This window comes from Phasianus colchicus, chromosome 20 (genome assembly GCF_987193195.1).
Source record: "Phasianus colchicus chromosome 20, bPhaCol1.hap1.1, whole genome shotgun sequence".
Lineage (NCBI taxonomy): Eukaryota > Metazoa > Chordata > Aves > Galliformes > Phasianidae > Phasianus > Phasianus colchicus.
This window is the reverse complement of record NC_143455.1, coordinates 4,425,659-4,450,135: the sequence shown is the minus strand read 5'-3', so window position 1 is coordinate 4,450,135 and position 24,477 is coordinate 4,425,659. Positions and strand designations below refer to the sequence as shown.

The 24,477-nt window shown below is 47.3% G+C and overlaps 1 protein-coding gene, 1 long non-coding RNA gene and 1 other non-coding gene across 5 annotated transcripts in view; all 3 read left to right on the top strand.

Annotated features, from left to right (window-relative positions):
- The first annotated feature begins 343 nt into the window (after window positions 1–343).
- Window positions 344–3,926, top strand: LOC149915358 (uncharacterized). The gene is made up of 3 exons (XR_016459095.1): window positions 344–1,129; window positions 3,149–3,197; window positions 3,782–3,926. It is a non-coding gene; the product is annotated as an uncharacterized LOC149915358 (long non-coding RNA).
- Window positions 1,229–1,398, top strand: LOC116232684 (small Cajal body-specific RNA 16). Its single transcript, XR_004167741.1, has one exon.
- Window positions 3,927–15,318: 11,392 nt separating the features above from the next.
- Window positions 15,319–24,477, top strand: part of SEC14L1 (SEC14 like lipid binding 1) — a 34,776-nt gene continuing 25,617 nt past the window's right edge. Inside the window, exons 1-2 of one of the 3 annotated variants that reach the window (XM_031599136.2) lie at window positions 15,319–15,475; window positions 16,372–16,462. In XM_031599136.2, the coding sequence (XP_031454996.1) occupies window positions 16,400–16,462 (63 nt within the window). In that variant the 5' untranslated portion in view covers window positions 15,319–15,475; window positions 16,372–16,399. The other 2 variants (XM_031599137.2, XM_031599138.2) reach the window with 2 other exon arrangements.

The window sequence follows — 24,477 nt, the reverse complement described above, 5'->3', positions numbered from 1 at the left end:
CACACGGAGATTTAATGCTTTTTCAGAAGCACAAGACTGAAACCAAAGCTGCGCTGCAATGCTGACCACATCCTATGCTTTGTGTTTCCCTGAGCAAGTCCCCCGTTTTGGGGCTCTCCTCCTTCACCCCGTGGGACAGGTTGGGCTTCCCTGCACTCCCTCTGCGTTGGTCCCCCCCCACCCCGTGTTGTTCGGGCCCACCCTTAGGCCTCACTCGGGCCTGCATCGGGCCTGCGCGTTGCCATAGCGACGAGGCGCTGGCCGCCTATCCCTTTAAGAGAGTTCTTGGAGGCCGGAAGTGGCTCCGCGCGGCGCTCTGGTTTTCACTTCGTCTCTGTGGTTTTCCTGCCTTTCTACTTCCGGTGGCGGGCATTGCGAGGGGCGGCGTGGCAGGGGTCCGGGCCTGGGGTGGTCATAGGCGGAGCTGGGGGTCATATTGAGGGCTGGAGATCAGAATACGGGAACTGGGTTAGTCGTTCTGGGGGTGAGGGTGCAGAGGATTGGGAAGGAGGGGTCATATCGGCGTATGGGGTTAGGGTACGGCGTATGGGAGGAGGGAGAAGGCGGAGGGGTCATATTGGGGTCTGGGTATGGGGGGTGGAGAGTCGCGTTTTGGGCTGGAGATGAAGGTACAGGGGTTTGAGATGGTCATACGGTGGGCTAGAGTGAAGGGTGGAGATAAGGGCTGGAGTAGAACCAGAGGGGTCAAATTGGGGTCTGAGAGTCAGGCTAGGGGAGGTTCAGAGGGTCTTGTTGGGGCTTGGGATCAGGGAATGGGGGTCTGGGGTAATACTGGGGTCTAGGGGTGAGGGTCAGGGGCTGGGGGGGTTCATGTTGGGGCTGAGAGGCAGGGCATGAAGTGGGGAGATGAAGGCTTGAGCAGGGCTGGGGTATCATTTTGCAGGCTGGGGATCAGGGTTCATGATGCTGGAAGGGAGCACAGTTGGCACCGAGGGGCAGCAAAGTGCCATGAGTAGCAGGGCTGAGGGGAGTAGGGACTGTGAGGGGAGGGTATGGGATGCAGATGGACAGGGAATGTCATGGGATCTGTGGTGGTGGTTGCTTCCAGAAGAAATCCAACTCATGGCTGAAGATCACTAGGTCTTCTTGGGAAGCCAGCATGCATCAGGTGAGTGGGACCGAGGCAAAGCCAGTGACTCATGCACTCTCTCTGGGTGGGCAGCAGCCATCCTGGAGCCTTCCATGCCCACTGGTGCCATGGTAGGCTGAGGGCCTGGGGATGGCTGCTGGCGGCTGTGTCTCAGCCTAGTGCCTGCTGGCCTCACCCGTGCCCCAGATCAACCCCCAGAGGTCCCCCTGCTGGGTTCCTCCTATGCAGTAACAGGTGTGAGCATCCATGCAGCATTCTGATGGTCATGTATGATACTGCACACAACGAGTTGCTGTCTTCAGCCAAAGGAAAGTACTCTTTACAGCTTGAGGATTAATTTCTGTAATGTGTACTGCACCTTTTAAAAGCTGTCTTGTACTATTAAGCTAACATTGCCCTTCCTTTATAGGCAGGTTTTAAATGTGGAAGGTAGAATTTAGGTACACTGATGATCGTTTTTTTCCCCTTGATTTATCACAGGTACTATCTGAATTCCAAAACTTTATTTCATGTAATATGGAGTACTGATAGGCTGGTTCTTTATTTGAACAAACTGAAGTTCTGTTGGAAGCTGTGTACTTTGCCCTCCTGTTACATCTGTGCTTTTCTTTAGTGTTGACTTTTTTCTACAACCAAGGAGTTCAGCTAAGGTCCCAGCTAAGGCCCTTGTGTGCTCTCCTTGTGTGAGGCAGGCCTGGATTGGAAACTGGCACCCAAACAGCCCAGACTTCTGAAAAAAAAAAAAAAAAAATTCACCACCACTAAAAAGGCACTTTATTGTTTATTTTTGGTGTCTGGCAGTGGTGTGTTGTCAGAATGCTATAGAAAAGGATTTGAAAACAAGCAGGGGGTGGGATGCTGTTTTTATGAATTGTTTTAGTTGATGCTGGTGCACAGGAGACAAATCTGTGTGGGGCAGTGGTCTCCAGCCTTAACTGGCTTTCTTGCTAAAACCCTGACTGGGTAAATGGGCTCTGTTCAAAAAACACTGCACAGTGTTTAGGTAATCTCCATTTTAATTTGCTTTCCTGTGACAGTAAAGCAGTCCCAACAGGTTTCTCTGAGGCAGCTTACTGTGTATGAGCTGGAGCCTTTTGGGCTTTTACAGGAAGCTTGCCTGGGATCACGAGAAGAGATGAAGTGTAGCTGTCATTGCTATAACCAGCCAACAGCAGGGAGGGCCAAGTTCAGCACATGACTGAGATGATAGAAGTCTAATGCTCATCTCATTTTTCAGTAAGGGATTTGAACAGAGATGCCAGATGTTTAACAGGGCTCAGGAGCAGGCAAAGGGAACAGCACACACTACTAGGTGCTTGCAGACGTGGGGCACTTGCAGTTAAATCTGCCCAGTTGCCAGCAGCTATTTGAATGCATGGGGCTATCATTATTGGCCATGCGCAGGGGAAGGTCCTACTTTGAGATGGAGGCAGACATTTAGGTCCTCTGGTCCTCCTCCACAGCAGGATTGAAACCAAAACTTGGATAGATTTGTGAGATGATAAAGTAACTGCCTTCTTACATGCATGCACCTTTGGCAAAGTGTTTGTTTCATCAGTGTCAGACAGACACATGTTCAGAATAACCTTGCTTCAAAGTGAGCCAGGCTGCCTGCAGCTCTCTGAGCTTGCAAGGTACTTGTAGATAAAGCATGGTGCTCCCCATACCGCATTCAGCTGATGGGCTCAATGCTTATTGCTTTTTCTCATCTATGTCAACTCTGTTTTTCTTGCAGCCCTCACCTAACATAACAAGTATTGTACCTTATGTAAAACTACAGCAGTGATGCAGTTTAACATCACCCTTCTGGTCCTTTGTGGACTGTAATGTGAATTTTGTTGCCTTCTGACTTCAGCCAATGGTGACAGTTGTGCTTGGATTCAAATACATGGTGGCTCAATGAGGGTGGGGTTTCTTTTGGGAGGGAGGCTGGTTTCTGAGCTGCTGCCTGGGCTCTTGTCTGAGGCTTAGAAACAGCAGCCCTCCAGTGGACATGTCACTAAGTACTGTGCTTAATGCTTGCTGCTCTTTATGTAGGTATTCCTGCTGACCATGGAGTGGCTGCTAAATCTGCCCCCTCGCCAAGGTAACTGAGCTAAGCTGTGCTCTCCGCCCACCAGATGTAAAACTGCGTGCTTGGAATTTGCAACCAGTCCTCCCTTTGTCTTCTAATGTTAAATTCACCTGGGCAGAACTCTCTGACAGTGTCAGGCTGCGGTTAGAAAACATTTCACTTTTGTGCTGCTGCAGACTGACACCCTTTGTTCAGCTTATTACTGGAACAAGCATTTCCATTTCCCTTTCCCTTCACTAATGCCACTCTTACCTGGGTTACAAGCTGGTATTTTCTGTCACCTGGGCTTCAGAACAAAGCATGTGGAACCCTAGGTAGAGTGACTGCAAATAACCTGATCTTTGTTGCGCCTGAAAAAAGTTATTTGTCTGAGTGAGAATTTTCCTGTCAACCAGCTTTTAAATGACAGAGTATTTCCTCATTTCAATGAATGTGCAGCATAACCATTTGCAAGAGGGCCCTGGGTTGTAGGCAGCTCATGGCACACTTGTTTGCTCTGGTGCCTTGGCTCGCACGCTGAGCAGCCCTGACATCTGTGAGCAGCTTTCCCTGCAGTATGCTTGTTCTGCTTGAATGTCCTGGTCATTTCTTTTCAGGTGGCTGAACCGAAGATCTGTCTGCGTTATGGTGAGAGTTCTGCCCCTGCAGTTCCATTTGTTTACACCTGCGTTGTCTCTTTAGGCTGTAGAAGGTATTTTTACCAAAGTAGATGGTAAATGTGAATAAATTCCAATTCTTCAAGCTGACTGGTTTTCTTTTTTATTTGATCCCTGTTATTGTGAATAATGTAGGAAGGATTTTAACACATTGGAGGTATGCTTTTAGGCAAGGAGGCATGTAAAGCTTTCTCCTATGCTGACACCTGTGTCCAGGGCAGTCATGCTGAAGGGTTGTGGTGCTTTCAAGATATCTAGGAGTGATTCATTCTTGACAGTTGCTAAAGCAATTCTGAAGAATGTGAGAGCATGTTTGCAGTGTGCCAAGCTCTAATGTCCGCTAGAGGGTGTGAATGTCTGCAAGAACAGTTGTGTTTCATTGAAACTGGGAGACTTTGTTTAATCAGATGTGCAGGCAGTAAGACTGTGGCAGGATTATGTTCCAGTTGAAAAACTGCTCTCTGTGTTGGCAGCAGCCCAAGTTACATCTGCTTTATGTAACCCATCAGCTGCACTGGCTGTGAAGCCCATGTGATGCTCAGCCCTTGCCATCGTGCATCCTGTCATGCTCTTGAGCAATGTGTGTGTGTGTCCGGGGGGAGGCAGCTCTGCTCTGTGTTTGGTACTGCTTCCAAGTTCCCTTTCCTTTCATCTGAACAGTAACATCTACCCTTGCTAAGCAAGCAGCAAACAGTAAGTTTTCATTTGCACTGCAAAGGGCCTGGCTTTTGGATTTCTTCTCATAGGGGGAATTTTCACTGATTTTGCAGTATTCCCAATGCAAATAAAGCCTGAGGCTGGTGTGCTTTGGAACCATGCTGGCTGCTGAGTTGATACAGGCTATGTGTGTGCTTCCCCTGTGCTTGGTGCTTATGCAGAATTCATCTCGCAGTGGACACACTGCTCCTTAACTCCTTTTGCTTCTGCAAAAATAGTAATGTTCTCTCTGGAGGTTTTAATTTGGAGTAGGTCAGTGTTTTTTCCCAGCTTCTGCTGGGAGCTGCTGTGTCAGTCATGTGCACGGACTGCTGAGAATGACCCCCAGCTCACCCAGATTCTTTCTGCAAAAGCAGTGCAGGGCTGAAGCTGATGGATTGCACTGAAGTGCTGCTCTGGTAAAAAGCCTCTTTGTGCAGCTTGCAGGGGCTGAGTGGAGAGTGGATTAGACATTGCAAACATCCTTAATTTGGGGAAAGCACAATGGAGTTGGGAAAAGTGGGTCACTTGTGTATTTGGGGCTCTGGAAACTGCAAATCATGCTTAAGGGTCTTAGTTGCTCATCAGCTGAAGTGACTCTCAAACTGCACTGTAAAAGTGGCATATGGGTGTTAGGAGCGGTGAGTGCTGTAGCCCTGCTGTCTGAAGGTCCACGTGCCCTGGCAGAATGGGTGCACTGTTAGTCACTGTGTGGCTTCCCTCCAGCTGCTGTGAGCTTCCTTCTGCTAGGGAGAAAATGAAGGTGCTCACACTGTGCAGATGGGGTATGGGGCCCCGAGTGAACTGCAGTCCTGCAGATGAGTGAGGGCACTGCACTGAATCCCTGCCATGTTGGCTCTGCAGACAGGATGTTTTTTTCAAGCCAAGACATTCACTTCAGAATCTTGTCAACCCTTCCTCCTGGAGGAGCTTAGATTGGGCTGAGCACCCCTTTGGGTGCACCTCTGCCTTTGATCCAAGCACAGCTCTCTGGTCCCACCACCAGCCCCAAAGCAGTACCCCACCCCAGCTCTCCAAGCACACCCTGTTTATTTTTCTTCCCCAGTCATGAAGGAAGCTGTGAGCAAAGTGCTTTGGTCACTCCCATAGCTCAGTGTCTGTAGGCACAGCCCACTGCCTGAGCAAGATGCAGTGTTGGCAGAGCCCTGGCTGCAGCACGTGCCCTGTTGAGCCATGCACTTGTTTGTGCAGACTGCAGGATGTTCCTCCCTGAGCTCGACGTAGGTCTCTGAAGCAATGAGTTATGCTTGGATGTGCTCCTTGCTTGGAAACAGCTCCATAGTCTGCAGCAGCTCTAAGCCCTTGCATATGTGAGTGGTGCAGCATTCCCCCTGTGCCCCCGAGCTCTGGCAGCTCTGCCTGGCTCTGCTCTGCTCCTTCTGTGCTGTTAGGTCCCAGGACAATGCCAACACATCCAATTGTTTTCTCCCTGTGCCCAAATGCAGCTCCTCCTGCCAGTGCAGGGATTGGAGTTGCTGCATTGCTGGGGCTGCCTCCTCCAGCACTGCTTAGTCCCTCCATGTTTGAGCAGTGAGGTCATGCTCTCCTCATCCCTTGGCTTGAAAAAGCTCTACCACTGTGCATTGTGTTTTTGCATGGGAAATCGGACTCGATCATCAGTTCTCCTCAAAGTGAACCCTAGCACAGAGATTCATTGCAATCTCCACTCGTGTTTCTAGCCACAGAACCAGGTTTTCCCATGACTTCTTGGCGGTTCTGCATGCAGGGTACCATGTGCACTCAGCCACGTGGCAGCATCCATGGGGAAGTGCTTGGCTTCTCAGCCCATCCAGATAGCAAGCTTCTCTGGGGAGAAGTAAAACTCCAGGTCAGGACTCTTGGACCAGGATGTAACTTCTCTACAGTAACTTTTTTCTTCTGTAACAGAAGGAAGAAGGAAAAAAAAGCCCTATCTACTGGAGAGATCTGTCTGTAACAGCAGCTATACCCTTCTGTGCTGGCAGACACCGATAACCAACTGTGCCACAACAGCTCTGCCTACAGGGCCTGATAAGGTTTGTGTTGGGTCAAGTCTGTGTGATCTGCTGGACCAGAGCTACCATGTTCTGGTCCTAGTGGGAGGTAATTGGGATCTGTGAAGTGGGAAAGCAGAAAAATTCTGGAGAGCTGGAATGGACAGTTGTCTTTTCACACAGCTGATCTGTGAGCCCAGTGGGTTTTGTTGGCTGAAGCAGTTCTCAGGGTTCCCAGCTGTTGGAGTTGGGGATGTCTTCAAAACTGGGGACCCAGCTTGAACTGAGCGAGAGGCAGTCCCCTTCCCTGATGTTCCACACCATCATCCTCCAGACAGGGCTTTAGGAGGTCATCCACGTTGTCAGGATGAGTGCTCTCCTCTTAAATCACAAATCCAGGCTGCAGAGCCTGGGACTGACTCCCTCCTGCATCCCTGGGCTGAAGGGCGCTATTTGGGAGCAGCAGGGTTGGGATGTCAGAATGCTGTTCCTTAGCCTCGATTCTGCTTCCAGTGCTCTAGAATTACAGCTCCTTCCTTCTTACAGTATGCCCAGGTGGTTCTGCTTCCACCTCAGCTAGGGCAGGAACAGGTTAATCCCATTGGTGCGTTATACAAGCAGTTGGACTTTGCATCCTAGAAAAGGAAACGTCTGTACTTTTTGCTTGGAGCTACAGGAAGTGCACGGAGAGCTAGGGCTGCTCCTTGGGGCCAGCAGCACTGCCTGCTTTGCTCCTTTCCTCCCTCTCCATCCCCATTGAGAAGCTTTGGCCCCTCCCTTAAGGTACACATCTGGGAAGAGTGTTAGCAAGTGCTGCCCTGGGCCAAAACCCTTTCCTCTCAGTCATTAGCTGAGGTTCACCTTTGCTAACATCTGTCTGTGCTGCTGCACTGGGCCCTGGACAGGAGCTGGTGCAGCACAAACATCAAAAGCTGGGCTGAGTTCAGTCACAATGGGCTGGAGGCAATTGAAGAAAGCTTTAAAAACTGTTCTCTAAGGTCTAGAGTTAAGAAATCTGCCCTGGCTCCAAATTCTGGACTATCCAGACAGAGGTGATCAGGCTTAAATCTGACAGCTATTTCTTAAATATTTTAAAAGCTGCCTGGAATAAACTGAATGCTTCCGAGTAGTGACCTAAATTCCACTTGCTGTAAATTTCATTAGAAAGTGGATTTGTGTGCCTGCCAGCAGCAAGCCGCTCTGCAGCTCCATTGATCCAACCAAACCATGTGCTGTGCAAGCGCCTTCCTCAGCAGATTTGTAGAGAGCTCAGTGCTGCATGCTGCCATTCTAAGTGTTGCTCCTTGCCTTCTTCTTCCTTTCCTCTCATTTCTTCCTTCCTGGTGCAAATGCATCATTTGTTTATTAATCACTTGCATCGTTAGCTGCGCATCCTTCAGCCTGCTCAGTGTTCACTTCTTCACATCCCATAGCAGGCAGGCAGTCCTGTGGTGTGCATGGGCTGCCCAGGGATGCTGCAGGGAGGGCACCTGCAGCTCTGACACCCCTTAGAGAAGCCTCCTCTTCTTCTGCTGCCCTGAAGAGCTGTTTATCCTTGTGCAACCACGACTTGGCGCTTTGCTGGGAGGTGTGATGGCAGCACAGATGGCACACAGTGAGAACTGATAAGGAAAAGTGCCTGGGGACACCTGGTGCTGCCAGAGCTGTGGTTGCAAGCTCATGTCCCCAAGCGGGGGCACACAACTCATTGCAGCCCACATGCCTGTGCCACAGGGGGTCCTGCTGCCTCTCCCACCTCTGTGCTGCCATGGGAGATGCTCAGGACCTGGCTGTCCTCTTCCCAGCCCAGGCACCGGCAAGAAGTGCTGCTTTGCCCCAGCAGTGATTGATTTTTCAGAAGTGAAACCTAAGGCTGGAGTAAAGGGGCCAATATCACTGGGCACGGACCCTGTTAGCATGGCACTGCTGCCCCTGTGAAGGCCCTGTGGAAGGGCTGTGGCAGAGGAATGTGGTTTTCAGTGCTGGGCGCATCACCACAGCAGCATTTGTCCTCTGCAGATGATGAGGGGGTTAAGCAAAAGACGAAATTTATCTCCTCCTTGTTCTTTCTGATCTCCGCCAACAGAGCTAAAGATGAGGGAGGATTTTTTATCTATATTTAGGTTTGGAGAAATTGCTATAACTAATCTGCTTTAGGATATAGGGCTCTCTCTTCTATTTTATCTCTTTTTTTTTGTCATGTGGCTGTGAGCTGCTCTGAGTTTTCCGGGCTCCTTTTTTTTTTTTTGGTGGAGTCAATGAGTAACCCACCAAAATAACACCTCCAGCTGTTCCTCCTGCAGCTGCTGGGCTGAAGACTAATTGCCAGGTCCTGCTCCAAATGCTGCTTTGCATACAAAAGTGAATGGGAACAGGGGGAGGAGAAGGCAAAGCAAGAAAAAGAGTGTGGTTTGGGGTGCTATTTTTAGCCTTTCCAAGCCAAATGTAAAAGGACCCTTAGGCTGCTGGTGTCCTGCTGAATCTGATCATATGCACAGTGTTGTTTCCACGGCACACTGCAGCAGCCACAGTGCTGGGTAGTTTTTTTCTTGGCAGTTCACTTGCCTATGTTTAAAATCTGATGTTTGAGCAAAGCTGTGGTGATGTGTCTTACATCCATGTACTGATGGGTTTGGGAACCACCTGTGTCTCTGTGTTGCTGGATGCGCCCATGCTGGATGTGGCTGTTTGCTTGGAGTGGTGGTATAGGGCTGCCCAAAATGTCCTTCCCCACTGATTGAGAGACAAAATGGGTTTGCCAGTCCGTGTTTTGCAGCACTGGGAATGGGGGGCTTTGTTGGCAGGCTCTGCTCAATGAGCTGCACTGTGACATATGGATCCTTTTGTTTGATTCAGACACAGGCTGGTTGTGACCAGAAGCAAAGAAAACAGCAGCTGTTCATTAGCTAATTTGAAATACTTAGTGGTCACACATCAGTCTGCAGCTACCAGCTTGAAACCATGACTGCAAACAGGCTTTGTGTGCTGGAGACCATGCCCTTCATTAAACCAGGTTATTTTGAGGCTGTTGTTGGGAAGCTGCCCCAGAAAAAACTCCACATCTCACTGCAGTTCCACCTCTTCCCTCCCTGCTGGGGCTGCCCTGCCCGATGCTGACAGCTGCAGCCACAGCAAAGCAAGCAGAGCAGTGTGCTGCTCCCTGGGATGGAAATCACTGGGGCCAGAGCAATGGGAAGGCACGGCTCCAAATCCCACTCTCCATCCAGGCTCCCTCTGCTGCAGGAGGGTGATGTTTTATGTCTCACTTGCTTTCTCCCAAGCACAGGCACACTGTGGAGCACAGGAAGGTTCCTCCCCCACAACAAGGAAAAAGAAATTAGCAAGCAGATTGAGCGTGGATAGCAAATAATGAGATTGCCTTGGATACAGGGCTGGAATTCATGCAAAGAATTCTGCTGATCAGAGAAGATAAGCAGCCTTTCTATGGGCTGTGAGCAGTGTTGTGAAGCTTATGTTTCTCAAGTGTTTTCAGTGTTTTCTCAGAGTGCTTGGATGAAGGCTGCCAGCTGATCCATGCATAGGCTGGGCTGCTTTAGCTATTACACTCAGGAGCACAGTCTAAAACAACCCAAACCCTGGCATAGCCATCCAGGTAGGTATTTTGGTATGGAAGTGCTTCATAATGATACACCTTGTTTTCCTCAGGCATGGAAATAAACTGTACAGATATAAGCACCTTCATACCAGCAGTGCAGCATCCACAAAGCAGGCTTGTGCTGACCCTGACCCTGTGAAGGAGCTCAGTGTTCACACACAGGGAGCAGACTGTGCTCTGGTGCAGTGCATGCTTTGAAAGGAGCTGGGTTTGCAGAGAACTTTTAATAACAAGTAATTATTTCTTATTACTCCTCTGGTGTTATTAAAATAAATACATAATAATCAGAGCATTTTACAGGCAAATAAAGACAGCGTGTAGCTAGTGAACAACCCAATAACTTGATTCAGCACTTGTTGAAGTAGGGGAGAGTATTTACACTGTCAGACTCATTTGAAAGGGGGACATTACACAGTCTTTGTTTTTATCTGTGTAGGAAATTTGCTCATCTTTGCATTTGCTGTGCCTCTTAGTCAAGATTGGTATTTTCTGAGTACGGAGAAGTGTCATTAATGAGTGGATCAGATCCAGGTGGCCCTGCAAGTCACTTAAGGAGATGATTCCTACCAGGAGTCCCAGCAGGCTTCAGGGCAGCAGCAGGTGGGCTCAAGTGGCATTTCCAAAGGCACTTAGGAAAGCTAAGCGTTCCCAAAAGCCCACTAAACCCTTCACTAAACCCTTCCTTGCTTGCAGTTCCAGCTTCCTGTACCGTAAGCATGACTGCATCTTTGCCAATAGTAAATAAATTATCATCCAAGTGTTTTTATGCTGACAAAAAGGGGGGCGTGTTCCCTTTGGCAGTGTGGCCCTCCCATGCCACCTCCTCATGTCTCGGGGATAAAATCATCTTGGGGGTCCCAAAGGCTGCCTCCCCCTCCCCACATTCCCTAAGAGGTCTGTGCTGTCAGCCTCCTGATGTTACAAACATCCAGCACAGGCACTGAGATAAGCATTGGGTCTGATGCTTCACTTGGTACACACGCTCTGCTAGCTCTCCTCATGCTTTAATTATGCCTTACCAGCAGCCCCCACCCCTGCACACCCGCTCACTGCTCTAACAGTGCTTGCAGGCAGCAGAACCACGCAGGAAGCACTGTATGGTTACGGGCTTCGTGAGAGAGGATGTGAATAAGGGCTGGGATGCTGTCACATGCTCACCCCGATTCATATATCTGATGAATCACAACTTAGTCCTATTTGCTAATGCTTGTCTACGTAGCTTTTAATGTCATTGGCAGCCATGCTCTGATGTCAGCTGCTGGCAGCTGGTGTTTCTGACAGCTCCCAGCCTAGAATTCAATTTTCTATCAGTCCCTTCAGAAGAAAGGGAAAAAAACCCAACCAACAAACCATGTTTCTGCCTGTTTATGGCATTGAAACATAAAGGGCTGCAGGGTACAAGTCCATTTAAGGCTGCTCTGCACTGTGACACATGGGAAAGCTCAGATAAACGGAGTAACGGTGTAAAGCTACACCCTCAGTTATACTGCACCGCGCTGTTGCTCACCAGCTCAATCCTAAGTGAACATCACAGGTTTCACATCTTCTAGGTTTCATACATTAACATCATCTTCCTGGACACAGAGACGTTTTACCCTGTTCCTAATTGTGTCAAGGGTGGAAAACTACCACAGGGCTAAAAGGCAGCAGCATGTGGGAATAAAGGCACCACCGTGGGGCACAGAGCCCTGGGCTGCTTTGACGCTGACTCACGGCATGACTTTTTGTGGGGCATTTTCTGAGCCTCCATGCTTACGTCTGTATGTAGGGATGGATAATATATTCCCCAACGTTACAAAGGGTGTGAAGATCTCCAGAGAGAGATACATGACCGTTATTCTCTTCCTGTGCAGTGTTTCCACAGCATGTGCTGTGCAGGGAGCTTTCAAACATACATCAGCTGTTACACAGATGAGCACATCCAGATCTGTCTGGAGGATCCAACTTGGATGTCACGGCTGCTTCGGTTCTCAGAGTGAAGGGCTGAAGGGATTCAGAGCAGCTGATAGCCTAGAAAGGGAAGAAAGAATTGTGACACCCAGCTAAGTACGTGTAATGTGCTTAATAAGAAGTGTGTGTAAAGCAGAATCGTATGTCTGCGGGGCACAGCTCTGCCAGACCAACTGCCTGTCAGTTATCTTGCTTGTTTTATGTGCAAACATGAGTGTTTGGAAGCTTTTCCACGGTTTCAGATGTTTAGGCATTTATTTCAGTTTAGCCGCGGGTACATAAAATTCCACTGAGTCAGGCGTAATTGATTTATTAGGGAATTACTCTGGAAGAACTTCATTATATCTCAACTTAAAATCTTACCCCTTCTGGAACATTTAATGTGCTTAGTGCTTAGCAGCAAGAACTTGAATGAAGGCATTCCTGGCTTGTCGACAGCTCCTAGCAATCTCCTCAGTACAAAAGCTGTGAAGATGAGACCAGCTGGACAGAAAGAAGCAGTGACAGCTTCACCTTTACCAGCGTCTCCCTGGGATGCAAACAGAAGAGGGCGAGTTCCTGCCTGCTGGATGCCACAGCCCTGCACCCACTCACAGCGAGGCCAGGAGGCATTCTGTGTGCGTGTACATCAGCCCCATACTGCTCCCAGGCAATTGCACTTTGATTTAGCTGATATTAATAATAAAGGATTGGCTGCCGATAGCTGTCATTTCCATGGGAATATTGCCTCGAAACAGGAAAAATGTCCGGGCTTTGAGTTGTGTAACCAGAATGACCAGAATTTGTAATGGGAAGGAAGGAAGGCCAGAAAAAAACGTTCACGTGCTGGGCAGTGACTGGCCTTGCATGACCTCCATAAGGCCTTCTTCCCTCCCCACCTCATTCCTTATTTTCTGAGAATATCAGTCTGCAATTGCAGCCCTTCCCACTTGGGCTTCAAATCTCAGCACTCCTCACTGTGTTCCTTGAGCTTTTCACCCACTCCTTTATAAATTCATATTCCTCCTAGTGATGCCACGCTGGAGCTTCCATAGGAGAAGATGCAACAGGGATGCAAACCATAGAAAAATGTAAGAACATTTTGCTTTCCTCTGCTGTGTCTATCTTGTTAAGATTATTTCTACAGCAAAAAGCCAGGACATCTCCTGCGACTGATTTGGACATTAAATCATGCATCGATAACGCCTTCACTTTATCAATACATTTCAGAGCCTTCACAAAGCTTTTCTGGCCATGTGGCTATCTGGTTAAATGCAATAGAGGCAGCTAATCAGATTTTCCAGACTCAAAATGGAGAAGTGTTATGAACAAAGAGGAATCTGAGTGGGTGTGCATTCCTCTCCCTGCTACTCCAGTAGGATTATCTCTCTTTCAGAGCAGGAAAAGGATGTTGCAGGCGTAATGGCAGGCAATATCAATCAGATAACTCTATCTAATTACAAAGGTACTAGATTAACTAGTTAACCTCGCTTACACGAGTGCAACTGGCCAAATACCACCATAGAAAACTGATTTAGAGAAACAATTGCTCAACACGTTAAACAGTGTCTTGTAAGGCCAGGTTTCGGATCAGACAACAGACTATTATTGACTAAGACAAGTGGTTTGTGTAAGAGAGAACTGCTGCTGAATCACTAATTAATAGTAACCACAAATTTAGCCTTCCTAGAAACAGAATTGCACCAAAAGGACTGGGTAATGACCCTAAATTTTAGTGGAAAGATTTATTTTTTGAGGGAGCGAGCCAGCAATCAGACACGTTCAGGGTGAAAGAATTGCTTTAATGGAGTCTCTGGAGAGAACAGAGGCATTTGCCCCTAATTTTCAAGTCCTTATTCTAACACAGAGTGCTGCACGAAGCACGGCTGTACTTCTTGCTTTCAGCACATCGCGGTGTGACTGTGCAGTAGGAAAGAATGCTTTTGGACACCCGTGAGCACCCCGGATTGAGGGCTGTGTGCATTCCCCCCAGGTGAGTAACCCAGCTGGGGCTGTGACTGAAACGCTTCAGTACTCTCACTCAGAAGATACCATCAGTTACATCAGGCTTCAGCCCTCCCCCTTTCATGCCCTAGGCAGGTTTCTGGGGCAGTTCCTTGTCCTCACTTGTCTCCTCCCGCCCAGCGGTCCTCCTGAGGCATCCCATGATGCTATCAGGGCTGCTGGTGATGCTCTCAGCATGGGCCTATGCTGTGCACCCAGCACAGAAGTGCCTCTGGAGCTCAGTGTCATCGAATCACTGAGGTTGGACCTCTTGGACCAACACATCCAACCCCAGCCCAATCCCATGGAGCCCACTGACCACATCCCTCAATGCCACGTCTCCTGATCACAGAATCACAGAATGGCCAGGGTTGGAAAGGACCTCAAGGATGATGAATCTCCAACCCCCTGCCACATGCAGGGCCACCAACCTCCCCATTTAATGCTAGACCAGGCTGCCCAAGGCCCCATCCAATCTGGCCTTGAACACCTCCAGGGACGGGGCATCCACAGCCTCTCTGGGCAGCTGTTCCAGCACCTCACCACTCTCTCTGTAAAGAATTCCCCCCTGACGTCCAACCCCATCACCTCCAGGAATGGTGACTCCACCATCTCCATGGGCAGCTGTGTCTCTGCATCACAACCCTTTGGAAGAAGAAATTTTTCCTGACATCCAACCCGACCCTCCCCTGGTGCAACTTGAGGCCATCACCTCTCATCCTACTGCTGTTACCTGGGAGCAGAGCCTGATCCCCACCTCACCACAACCTCCTGCCAGGGAGATGTAGTGATGAGGTCTCCCTTGAGGCTCCTCTTCTCCAGACTGACCCATCCCAATCCTTTCACCCACTGCCTGGATGAAAGGCAGTGATCCCTGCACAGGTCTCACACCCAGATGTCCCACCATCACGCCTCGCACCCAACCTCTCCATCTAACCCTTAGAGCCCCACACTTTGGACCCCTGGGGAGCTGCAGAGCTACAGCTTTGCCTCCTACGAGTAACACAAGCCCCACGTTGAGGGGAGTGACGGAGGACTTCAGACAAGCTGCAAGAAACTATGCGAACAGAAGCCACGTGGAACAGCCCCCCCACGCCCAGCCATCGGCAGCACTGCGCATGCGCACCCCCCCGCACCAGCGAGCCGCAACGCGCAGGCGCAACAACAGCGCGAAGCGAAGGCTCCCGCCTCCCCTTTCCTCCTCCGCTGTTGCGCCATCACGCATGCGTCGAGCTGGCCGGCGGCCAAGCCCCGCCCCCCGCCCCGTCACCACTAACAACGGGCGGCGCTGCGCTCCTCCTCCTCCTCCTGTGCCGGAACCGGCGGCGGCGCTGCCCCGCACCGACATGAGGAGAGCGGCGAGCGGCCGGGCGGCGTGACGGCAGGCGGTAAGCGGTAAGCGGCTGTCCCGCGCGCGGCCCCGCGCACCCAACCCGCTTCAACCTCAGCTCCTCTCCTCGCTGCGTTGGCGGCGGGTCCTCGGCCCCGCGATCCCCAACAGGTGCCCGGTGCGGGGCGGCGGCGCCGCTTTGTTGCGCGGCTCTTTTGTTCGCGGTGCCGTGAGCCGGGCTGAGCTCCGCTCGGAGGGCTGCGGGATCAGCTGAGAGATAAAAGTGCCGCGGAGTTGTTGTGGTAAAGCCGTTAAAATGAGCCTGGCGGCGTGTTGCTGTAAATCCAGCCGAAGCGATCGCGTTGGGTCCGGTGCTGCTGGCCGTGCCGGTGCATTCATTCCTCGTTGGCTGTGCGCTGGGACGTCTGGGGAGGGAGCGAACCTCATAGGGGAACTGCAGGCGTTCCCGAAGTTTTTGTCTGAAAAGCGCTGATTCTGCTCGTTTGGAAGCAATATCTGAACGCGTTATGTCTGTTCGCTGTGATCTCCTTTTTGCTTTCGTTCCGAAAGCGGAGGGTTTTCACGTTTTGGGATACTTGTGCTCCTCCCGTTCCTCTCGACGCCGGTCCCCAGCAGCGCCCTGCCCCGCGGTGCTCACGCCGTCCCAGCAGCAGCACAGGAGATCTCGCTGCCCGGATGAACAGCCACAGCTGTGTGCTGAAACTTTGGCACTAAAACCGGGCAGAAATCGTGTTAATGTGGTGCCTTTTTCTATAGAACGGCAGCTCGTTTCTAACAAAAATACACACAGCTCTTCAGGGACTCATTGAGAAGTCTTGGTGGAGCTGTGAAAGGAGAACTGCAGGCAGGGCTGTTACGTTATGCTGGAATTGCTGTCTGAGGAGGAGTCTAAAACTGTTTTCTTGCATCTGACAAATGGTTTTGAATGTTTCTTTTTCAGGTTGGAGCTGACCTTCTTAACCGCAGCCATGGTGCAGAAGTATCAGTCACCCATACGGGTGTACAAACACCCCTTTGAGTTGATTATGGCCGTAAGTATCAATTTTTGCTTCAATTCTCTTACTTGGTAGCTCCATGTGTTGCTCAGTACGAGCTGGGCACCACTGATAGGTGCTGTGGAACACGTAAGTCTGAGCTGATGTACCAAATATGGGAGATGTGTGTTTTGACTGTTTCCTTTTTCCTCAGAGTATTTTTATATAACACATCCTCTTCCCTTCGAGTTTCAGTACAGCCCACAGACTGTTTTGTTTTAAACTTACGGCACAAGTTGCTTTGAAGTGTGCTTTCGTGTTGATTAAGTTCTTCACAGAGACAGTGGTGAGGTGCTGGAACAGCTGCCCAGAGAGGCTGTGGATGCCCCATCCATCACTGGAGGTGTTCAGGGCCAGGTTGGATGGGGCCCTGGGCAGCCTGGTCTAATATTAAATGGGGACGTTGGTGGCCCTGCCTGCAGCAGGGGGTTGGAGATTCGTGATCCTTGAGGTCCTTTCCAACCCAAACCATTCTTGTGGTTCTATGATCACTAGGATCAATCTATTTCAGGTTGGGAGAAAGCATCAAGTACATTGATGAAAGGCTTATTGTGGTATCTTTGTTTGTATGGGCTGCAAAGAATAGAGAACACAGAAGAAGCCATGAAAGCAGGGTCAAGTGTGAGCAGAAGAGGAAGGAGCACTGGGAGCAGGGGCAGTACCTTGTGGGGAGGGGAAAAAAAGATAGGGAGGCTAGAGAGATAACCAAAAAGCTTCTTGGCTGCGTGACTGCTGGTGTGTGTGCTAATATTAAAACTAACAAAACAAAAAAAAAGAAGTAAAATCCTATTTGGCTTCTCTCTTCTCTTTCTCTGCCTCCTCCCCTTTCTTTTCTCCTTTTAGAAAATGAAGAGGAAGTCAGTCTTTGACATTTTTAAGTGCATTCAGCCAAAACCACAACTGTGGTTCTTGTGAGTTAGGAAGGGCACTTGTGGGGGAGCAGTCGGGTCAGCTTCTACCAGATAAGAGCAGTTAAAATGTAAATAATCTAAAATAACTATTATTGCTTCACTTGCTGAAAAAGCTGTTGTTTAATGGCTCTGGGGGAGAGTTTTAATGGTGCTTGTTGCGTAAATATTTAGATAGATCACATGGGCTGAAGTGCAGAGTTCCTTATGGAAGTGATCCTTTGCAGTCACAGGGCAAAAAACGGATTAAAAAATCACACCAGGTGAAATGCTTCAATTTCTATCATATTCCTGAAACTGCCTGCATGTACACCTGCAGGTCTTGCTCTTGCAAACAGTTCAAGTCAGAAGATGGTTATTTTCGTAAGGATCTGTGATATGCTGAAGGTCTTTTAATACTTTACCCCGTCATGATATCTAAGCTAAGCGGCTTTCTAGAATTTAAATCTGTGTATGCAACTCTACATCCTTCAGTGAAGTATACTGGCTTTAGTTCTAAAGGCACTGAGCAGAGTTGAGTGTCTTGAACACAATTCCTCAGGTTTTGCTGAACTGAGGAATGCCTTTACCTTGCTGCTGAGAGGAAGGCACAGTTTCTTCTTTTAAGAAATCTTCCAGGATATTTTCAGCTGAAGCACTGAGCTGACCTCAGGATTGTTCACAGTGCTTAATTGGGTGTAATTGGAAACACTTCAGACTATTGAGCTCTCAAGCTGTTCTGTATCTGGGGGATTACAAAACTTCCAGGATAATTTTTAGCAAATATTTAGCCTTTTCTTACATAAGATTTTTTTCTTCTCCTGGAAGGGGAAGGAGGCTATACTGCATATGCAATAGGGAAAAGAACAATCAGTGAAAGATTAAAACAGTGAACAAAGAAGAATGTTTATAAAGAAGAAAGTCAGCTGGATTGATACTTGCTGAGGCTGGAAGTCAGGATTAGTGATAATATCATTTATTTTATCTACGTTGGGCAGCAGGTTATTAATTGAATTTGTTCAGAATGTGTTCACTGGGTGACCATCCTTCTGCCATGTTGCTTCTGTTACTTTATTGGTTTTTAATGCATGTGGTAATCTACCCAGACTGTTAATGTATCCCCTGAAGAGTGCAAACGAGTGTCTCTGTGAGCCAAATTATTCCAAGAATATGAACAGTATTTGATAGTTTGATGCTTTTTGGTACTGTTTCCCTTTGGTTCAGGATCAGTAAGCTGCCTACTTTTCGCATCACGGATTTCAAAGAGATTCTTGAGGGGAGAATGAAGTACAATTAGCACTCTGTTCACATTGCTCTCGTTTGGGGAGCTTTCTTCTCTCTCTGAAGGATGAGCCCACCTATATTAAGACCAAAAACTGGATTTAATTCCACTTGGACCTAGACAAAGATTGACAAGTGTTTTGCAGACAGTTTAAAATGCGGGAATCCTTTCTCTTTCTTAATTCTTTTTGAAAATGTTTCTCTTCTGCTCCTCCACTGAAATCCAAAAATCAGCTATTGAACCTAACGCATGTCTGGCAGTGTTCAAGGCACAACCCCTTCTCTCTAGTCTAGAATTGGTGAAGTGCAGTTGTAGGAAATGACTGGGGAGATGCTTTGCTTTGTGTTTCTTGCCTTCCTTTAACATTAAAGGCAAGCTACATAAAATTTAACATAAGCTACTTCCGTGAAGCTGATTTATTTCTACTGATGAGCTGTGTGGTTTTGGATAATATCTAAGTTGCTTTGAAAACAGTAAGAACAGGATGCAAATCTTTTAATGAAGCAATTCCTGGGCTTGGAAAGCTTCTAGAATCATCGACCAGAAGTTACCGTGTTGTCTGACATGCCTGGTGCTGGCAGCACAACTTCCCCACGTGGCTCTGCATTATGACGTGATGATTTTGGCAGCTCTGTGGTGTATGTCATAACCAATGCCTTGAACACCGTGTGTATATATATTTCTCTATATGAACACTTGCACAGATGTTTATCAGATTGAATAGAATCTAAGCTGATTTTTTTTTCCTGTTTAAGTTTACTTAGTACTGCAATGTGGAAAAATGACAGTTTAAACTTAAACTTTTGTCAAGTTACTGAAGCTAGAAATTGTAATGTTTTCTTAAGGGAGTTTGCATTTAATAATGTAGTGCTTTCAGCCAATAAGTTCACGTTAAAAGGCAGTTAAGAGGTCAAATCTTGAAGACCTTTTAACACACACAAGGCTAAAATTAACCTTGGAGATTCACAGCTTGTTTTTGGTCAGGCACGCATTCAGTAATTCTCCTTGAGTTTAATTCAAATAACAAATTATCTGCTATCATGGGATTTCATGCAAATGGAAAATAAGATTAATGAGAAAATAACACTAAAAAAACCCAACACAACAGCTCACACAATGTCGTGAGAGCTGAAGGCTTTTCTGAGAGGTTCTGGAAGCCCCACGGAGAACATCTTGCTCTTACAGCCTGCTTAGAAAACGTCTTATTTGCAGCCCCAAATTACTTAGTTTTGGATACGAGTGTGACTAGTACCATGACTGAACACAGCAAGTGTGCATTAAACTATTAAATAATAAGCATTATGTTTAGTCAAATTAATGTGCATTGTAAGAGCTTGTTGCTTTGTGATAGCTGAGGTTTCCAGATCTGCCTGTGGCAGACACAGACTATAGAATCATAGAACAGCCTGGGTTGAAAAGGAGCACAATGCTCATCCAGTTCCAACCCCCTGCTTTGTGCAGGGTCACCAACCAGCAGCCCAGGCTGCCCAGAGCCACATCCAGCCTGGCCTTGGATGCCTGCAGGGATGGGGCATCCACAGCCTCCTTGGGCAACCTGTTCCAGTGCCTCACCACCCTGTGTGTGAAAAGCTTCCTCCTAATATCCAACCTGAACCTCCCCTGTCTCAGTTTAAAACCATTCTCCCTTGTCCTATCACTATCCACCCTCACAAACAGCCATTCCCCCTCCTGTTTATATGCTCCCTTCAAGTATTGGAAGCACACAATGAGGTCTTTCCACAACCTTCTATTTCCCAAAGATTTCAAAGGTGGTTTGCTTTCTTTTGAATACCTAAAATGATGTTTCCACTGTTAAAATACGTGGTGTTGGAGCCAAACAAGAAGTTAGGAATGCATCTGGGGCTTACCATTGTCAAGTAATTTCTTTAATTTTTGGATTAGGCTCAGCTTTTCCCTTCCTTTGTTCGACTCCCAGGCCCTCATCTGCTTTGCTTCCTGGCTTTGTTGAAAATTCAGCCCTATTTGCTGTTGGAAATGCATTAGTGAGAGAGCTGTGGAACAGCACCTTGTATGGACATACTTACTTTGGAATCAGTGTCTACAGCTCAATTGCTGTTTGATGTCATTGCTGATGGTCTTTTGTGTTTGCAACGTGTTGTATGAACAAATGAGATTTTGGCCACTTGTTTGGAATGAGCTGTAGTTAACAAACATAAGGGTTAAGCAAAACACTAGGGAAAAATATTGACTTAGCAGCCTGCTTACTGTGCAATTTACATATTATTTCATGGCATGCCTAGATATTTCCATGGCCAGCAGTTTCCTGTTCTCTGTGGGCAAGCACATGACCCGTCTGTAGCTGACAGCTGCACTTTTCTCCACCCAGTGCTTTTAGTCAGGTTTTCTTGGCAGTTCCTTTATGCCTTAAAAGCTAAAACACTGCTACTGTCAAACTCTGAAAGGTGTCAATGGAAGAAAAATCTGTGTCAGTCCTGGTCTTGTTGCTTTGTTCTGAAAGCACTCAGTTCCACACTTTGCAGGCATTCTGTGTCTGAACTGGTGTGAAGTGCTGCTCTGCAGTCTAATAATCAACCAAGGAACATTTAGAGTTGAAAATATGTTGAATGCATGGGAGAAAGGAACTGGGTAGTATGTTCTGCAGAGTCCTGGATGCTCATGGTACCACGGTTAGGATCTGTATGTTTGTAATTTAATATGCAATTAGCCTTAAGAAGCACACGTGCAAGCTTTTTAAAATCTTGTGGATCAAAGATATGGTGTATTTGTAGATTCTAAAATCACATCCAGTGAGCAGACAGGTTAAATTAGAGATCACAAACATCAACTGCAGACGTGGGATGAGGTATTTCCATATGGTGTAGCCAGTTATGTGCACCTCCAGCTTAAATAATCTGCATTTCCTCTTCCTGCAGAGCTCTTCCTGCTGCGAGCTGAAGGAGCTGCAGACAGATCTGAGCTCACATGCTCAGAAGAAACAAGTACACAGTGAAAGATGGGATAGGAGAGCCTCGGGGACTGAAAGCAGTCCCTCAGGACTTTTGACAAGTCACATTAAATCAGAGTCCAGATCTTGGAACACAGAACGTAGGGGTGCGTTGTGATTTTTTTTTCATAACCAGGATCGATGTTTTTGCTTTGCACTCACTTGAAATTCAGTATGTTTCTGGGAGGAGGAAGGCGACGTGAACTTAAAACTCTTGTGTTCTGAATATAGAATGAACCTTCTGGGAATTTACAGGGAAATCTGTTAATTAGCTTAAGTAAAAATTAATTACAGGTTAGTCTTAAATGGTCTATTTTCTCCCAAGTGAGCTCATCTTCATTTTTTATCATGCAGTTTGAAATTACTTTGTGTATATTTTAAATGAGGAACGAGGCTGTTAAGCTGAATTATTCTTTTCATCTGATTTTTATGATGTAGTTAAGACAGGTAACGTTAGCAGCTCAGGTAAAACATTAAGTAGGACTTATTACAAGTAATTTAATCATTCTGCTTTCTTATAATCTGTCTGCATGCTGCTTGTTGCAGTTGTCATCAATATACTTGAGGTGAGTCGTGCCTAGAAGCATGTGGAGGATATGATGGCAACATGGTCCAAAGTCTGCATTGGAAGGGCTGTCTGACAGCACCTGGGATCTGCTGCAGCGTGGGGCAGGGTTCCTACAAAGCTATAAGCAAGCACAAGCCTTCAAAATCTGAGATCGGGTGCTAAGCTTTTTGCTTCTCTCTGCATCCCTTTTGCTCAGTAATAGTGATTTCAGCCCAATCCACAGAGGTTATCAGCTTGTGGTTCATGGGCTTTCTCTTCTAGGGGGTCAGAGAAAGAAGAAATACGTGGTTTCTCGTTACAGCCATGTTAGCATACTGGGTTATTCTCAACACTTCCTTGCAAAAGAAGCTGCAGTTCACCTGCAAGTCAGTTCAGGGAGATAAGCTGCTCAAAATGCCATCTTGGAACAAAGAGTCAATGATTTTGTCTGCCTGATTGCCACAACAGGCTCACTTGAGGCTGATGGGCACCCTGTGGGAGCAGGTGCTCTTCCCTTCCTGAGCTGTTGCTGAGATGATGGCAGCTGGCCATGAGAAAGAGCAAGTCAGCATGGCATTGTCAGGGAGCCCTGATTCTGTGGGGAATCATTAGGGATCTGCAGCCTGAAAAATGCAAAAGCTGATTGCTGTAAGGCTAAACGAAGGGGCTGCTGGAAAGTTGATTCAGCATTCTTTTGGCTTGGTGGTGTTCAGCAGGGAGCAGTATTTGCATGTCGTGCTTAATGGCTCGGAAATGTAGATTCTGTGAGTTGATTTGGTATAAACAGGAATCTGTCCTGACCTTAGAAAAATGAAATAATAATAATGTAGTGTCTTTCAGTCTTGTAGTTTCTTTCATGTATGAAACTTCAGATTTGAACATTTTGTGTCTTGGATTCCTCCTAAGTTATCATCAAGCAAAACCTAAGTGAGGAGCCTGCGTATCAGCAGACTTGAAAATAAAAATCTCAAGAGGTATTGTTGCATGCCAGCCTTAGTTCTGGTGATAGCACAGGAACTGTGGGAAGGAGCAAGGAAAACCTCATTGTATCCAGTTGGGTTCTTTAAAATTAGTACATCAAGACTTTGTCGTAGTCACACTTCTAAAGTTAAGCTCTAAATAATCATTATTTTTTGTAGTTACAACAGTGCTTTCATTCTGATATTATGTGTTGTCTCACCACTTAAGTATAGGTGGCTTTGGTGCAGATCATTCTGTGTAACAGTTTGGAAATTATATTGCAGAATTCCCTTACCATCTTGGTCTCTCTGGCTAGGAACCTTCTGCCTTGCTTACTGTTGCTGTGATCCTTCATACTGCATTGGTACCAATGGATCTCATTGTGTGAAAAAACATTTCTGCAGTGATGGTGAGGATGGTGATGGGTCCTATTTATATTTGTTTATGCCACAACAGAAGGGGAACAATTTGTTTCCTGATGAGAGCACTTCCTTCCTTGAGTGTATTGTGCTTTTTTGTTTATAAATGTGAATGCTGTAAATGTTGTTCCAGTTCAGGAACATCAATCAGAGGAATCCTTTCTACAGGACAGCCAGTTCTGCTGGCTATTCTATACAGCGTATAAATTCTGCTTCTTAATTTGCAAAACTCTCTCTTTGCTGTACAATTCGTTGGCCTGTGGATAAATTCTTCATTACTGAACTCGTGGCTCTATGAAATTACTTATTGAAGTGTTTCATGGTCTGTGTGGTGCAGCTACTGATGCTGCAATGAACAGGACTTAATGCAATTTCATTTGAACTTTTGTTCTGTTCCAACTAAACCAATTCCACCTTTAGTCTGCCTTTCCTCCCTCTAAAGGAGGGTGAGGAACAAAGGAGCGATTATGATCTATGATTTTAATTCTTTTTTTAAGAAACGAATCAAAGGAATTTCAATTATTCTTTAATTGCCTCGCCTTTTGAAGATGGTGGCATCTCTCTCATTTCATTGGTGAGCAGATGTGGGGTGCAGAGGCTGCACCACCCCCACTGCCAGGGATGCACCTAGCAGTGGTGTTTTGATGAGCAGCATAAGCCCTACCTAGTTAGTGCAGCATCCCTCTAGAGAAGAGGATAGGGATGAGAGAAACGTGTGCTAATGCTGTCTCTGATACATTTTCAATCTACAGCTGTGTCTTGACAGCCCTTCTAGTCCAGAAAGTGCCTGTTGTGTGTAATAGCACCATATGTGGTTGGCTTCCTGTGCTTACCCAATTCTTTGCTGGAACAAAGCGAGCTCTCTATCATGACACCCTCCAGCAGGTGGCTGTGCTTCATGACACATTCTGTCAAGAGAGATATCCTTTATCTGGAGCCTCGGCTGCACGCC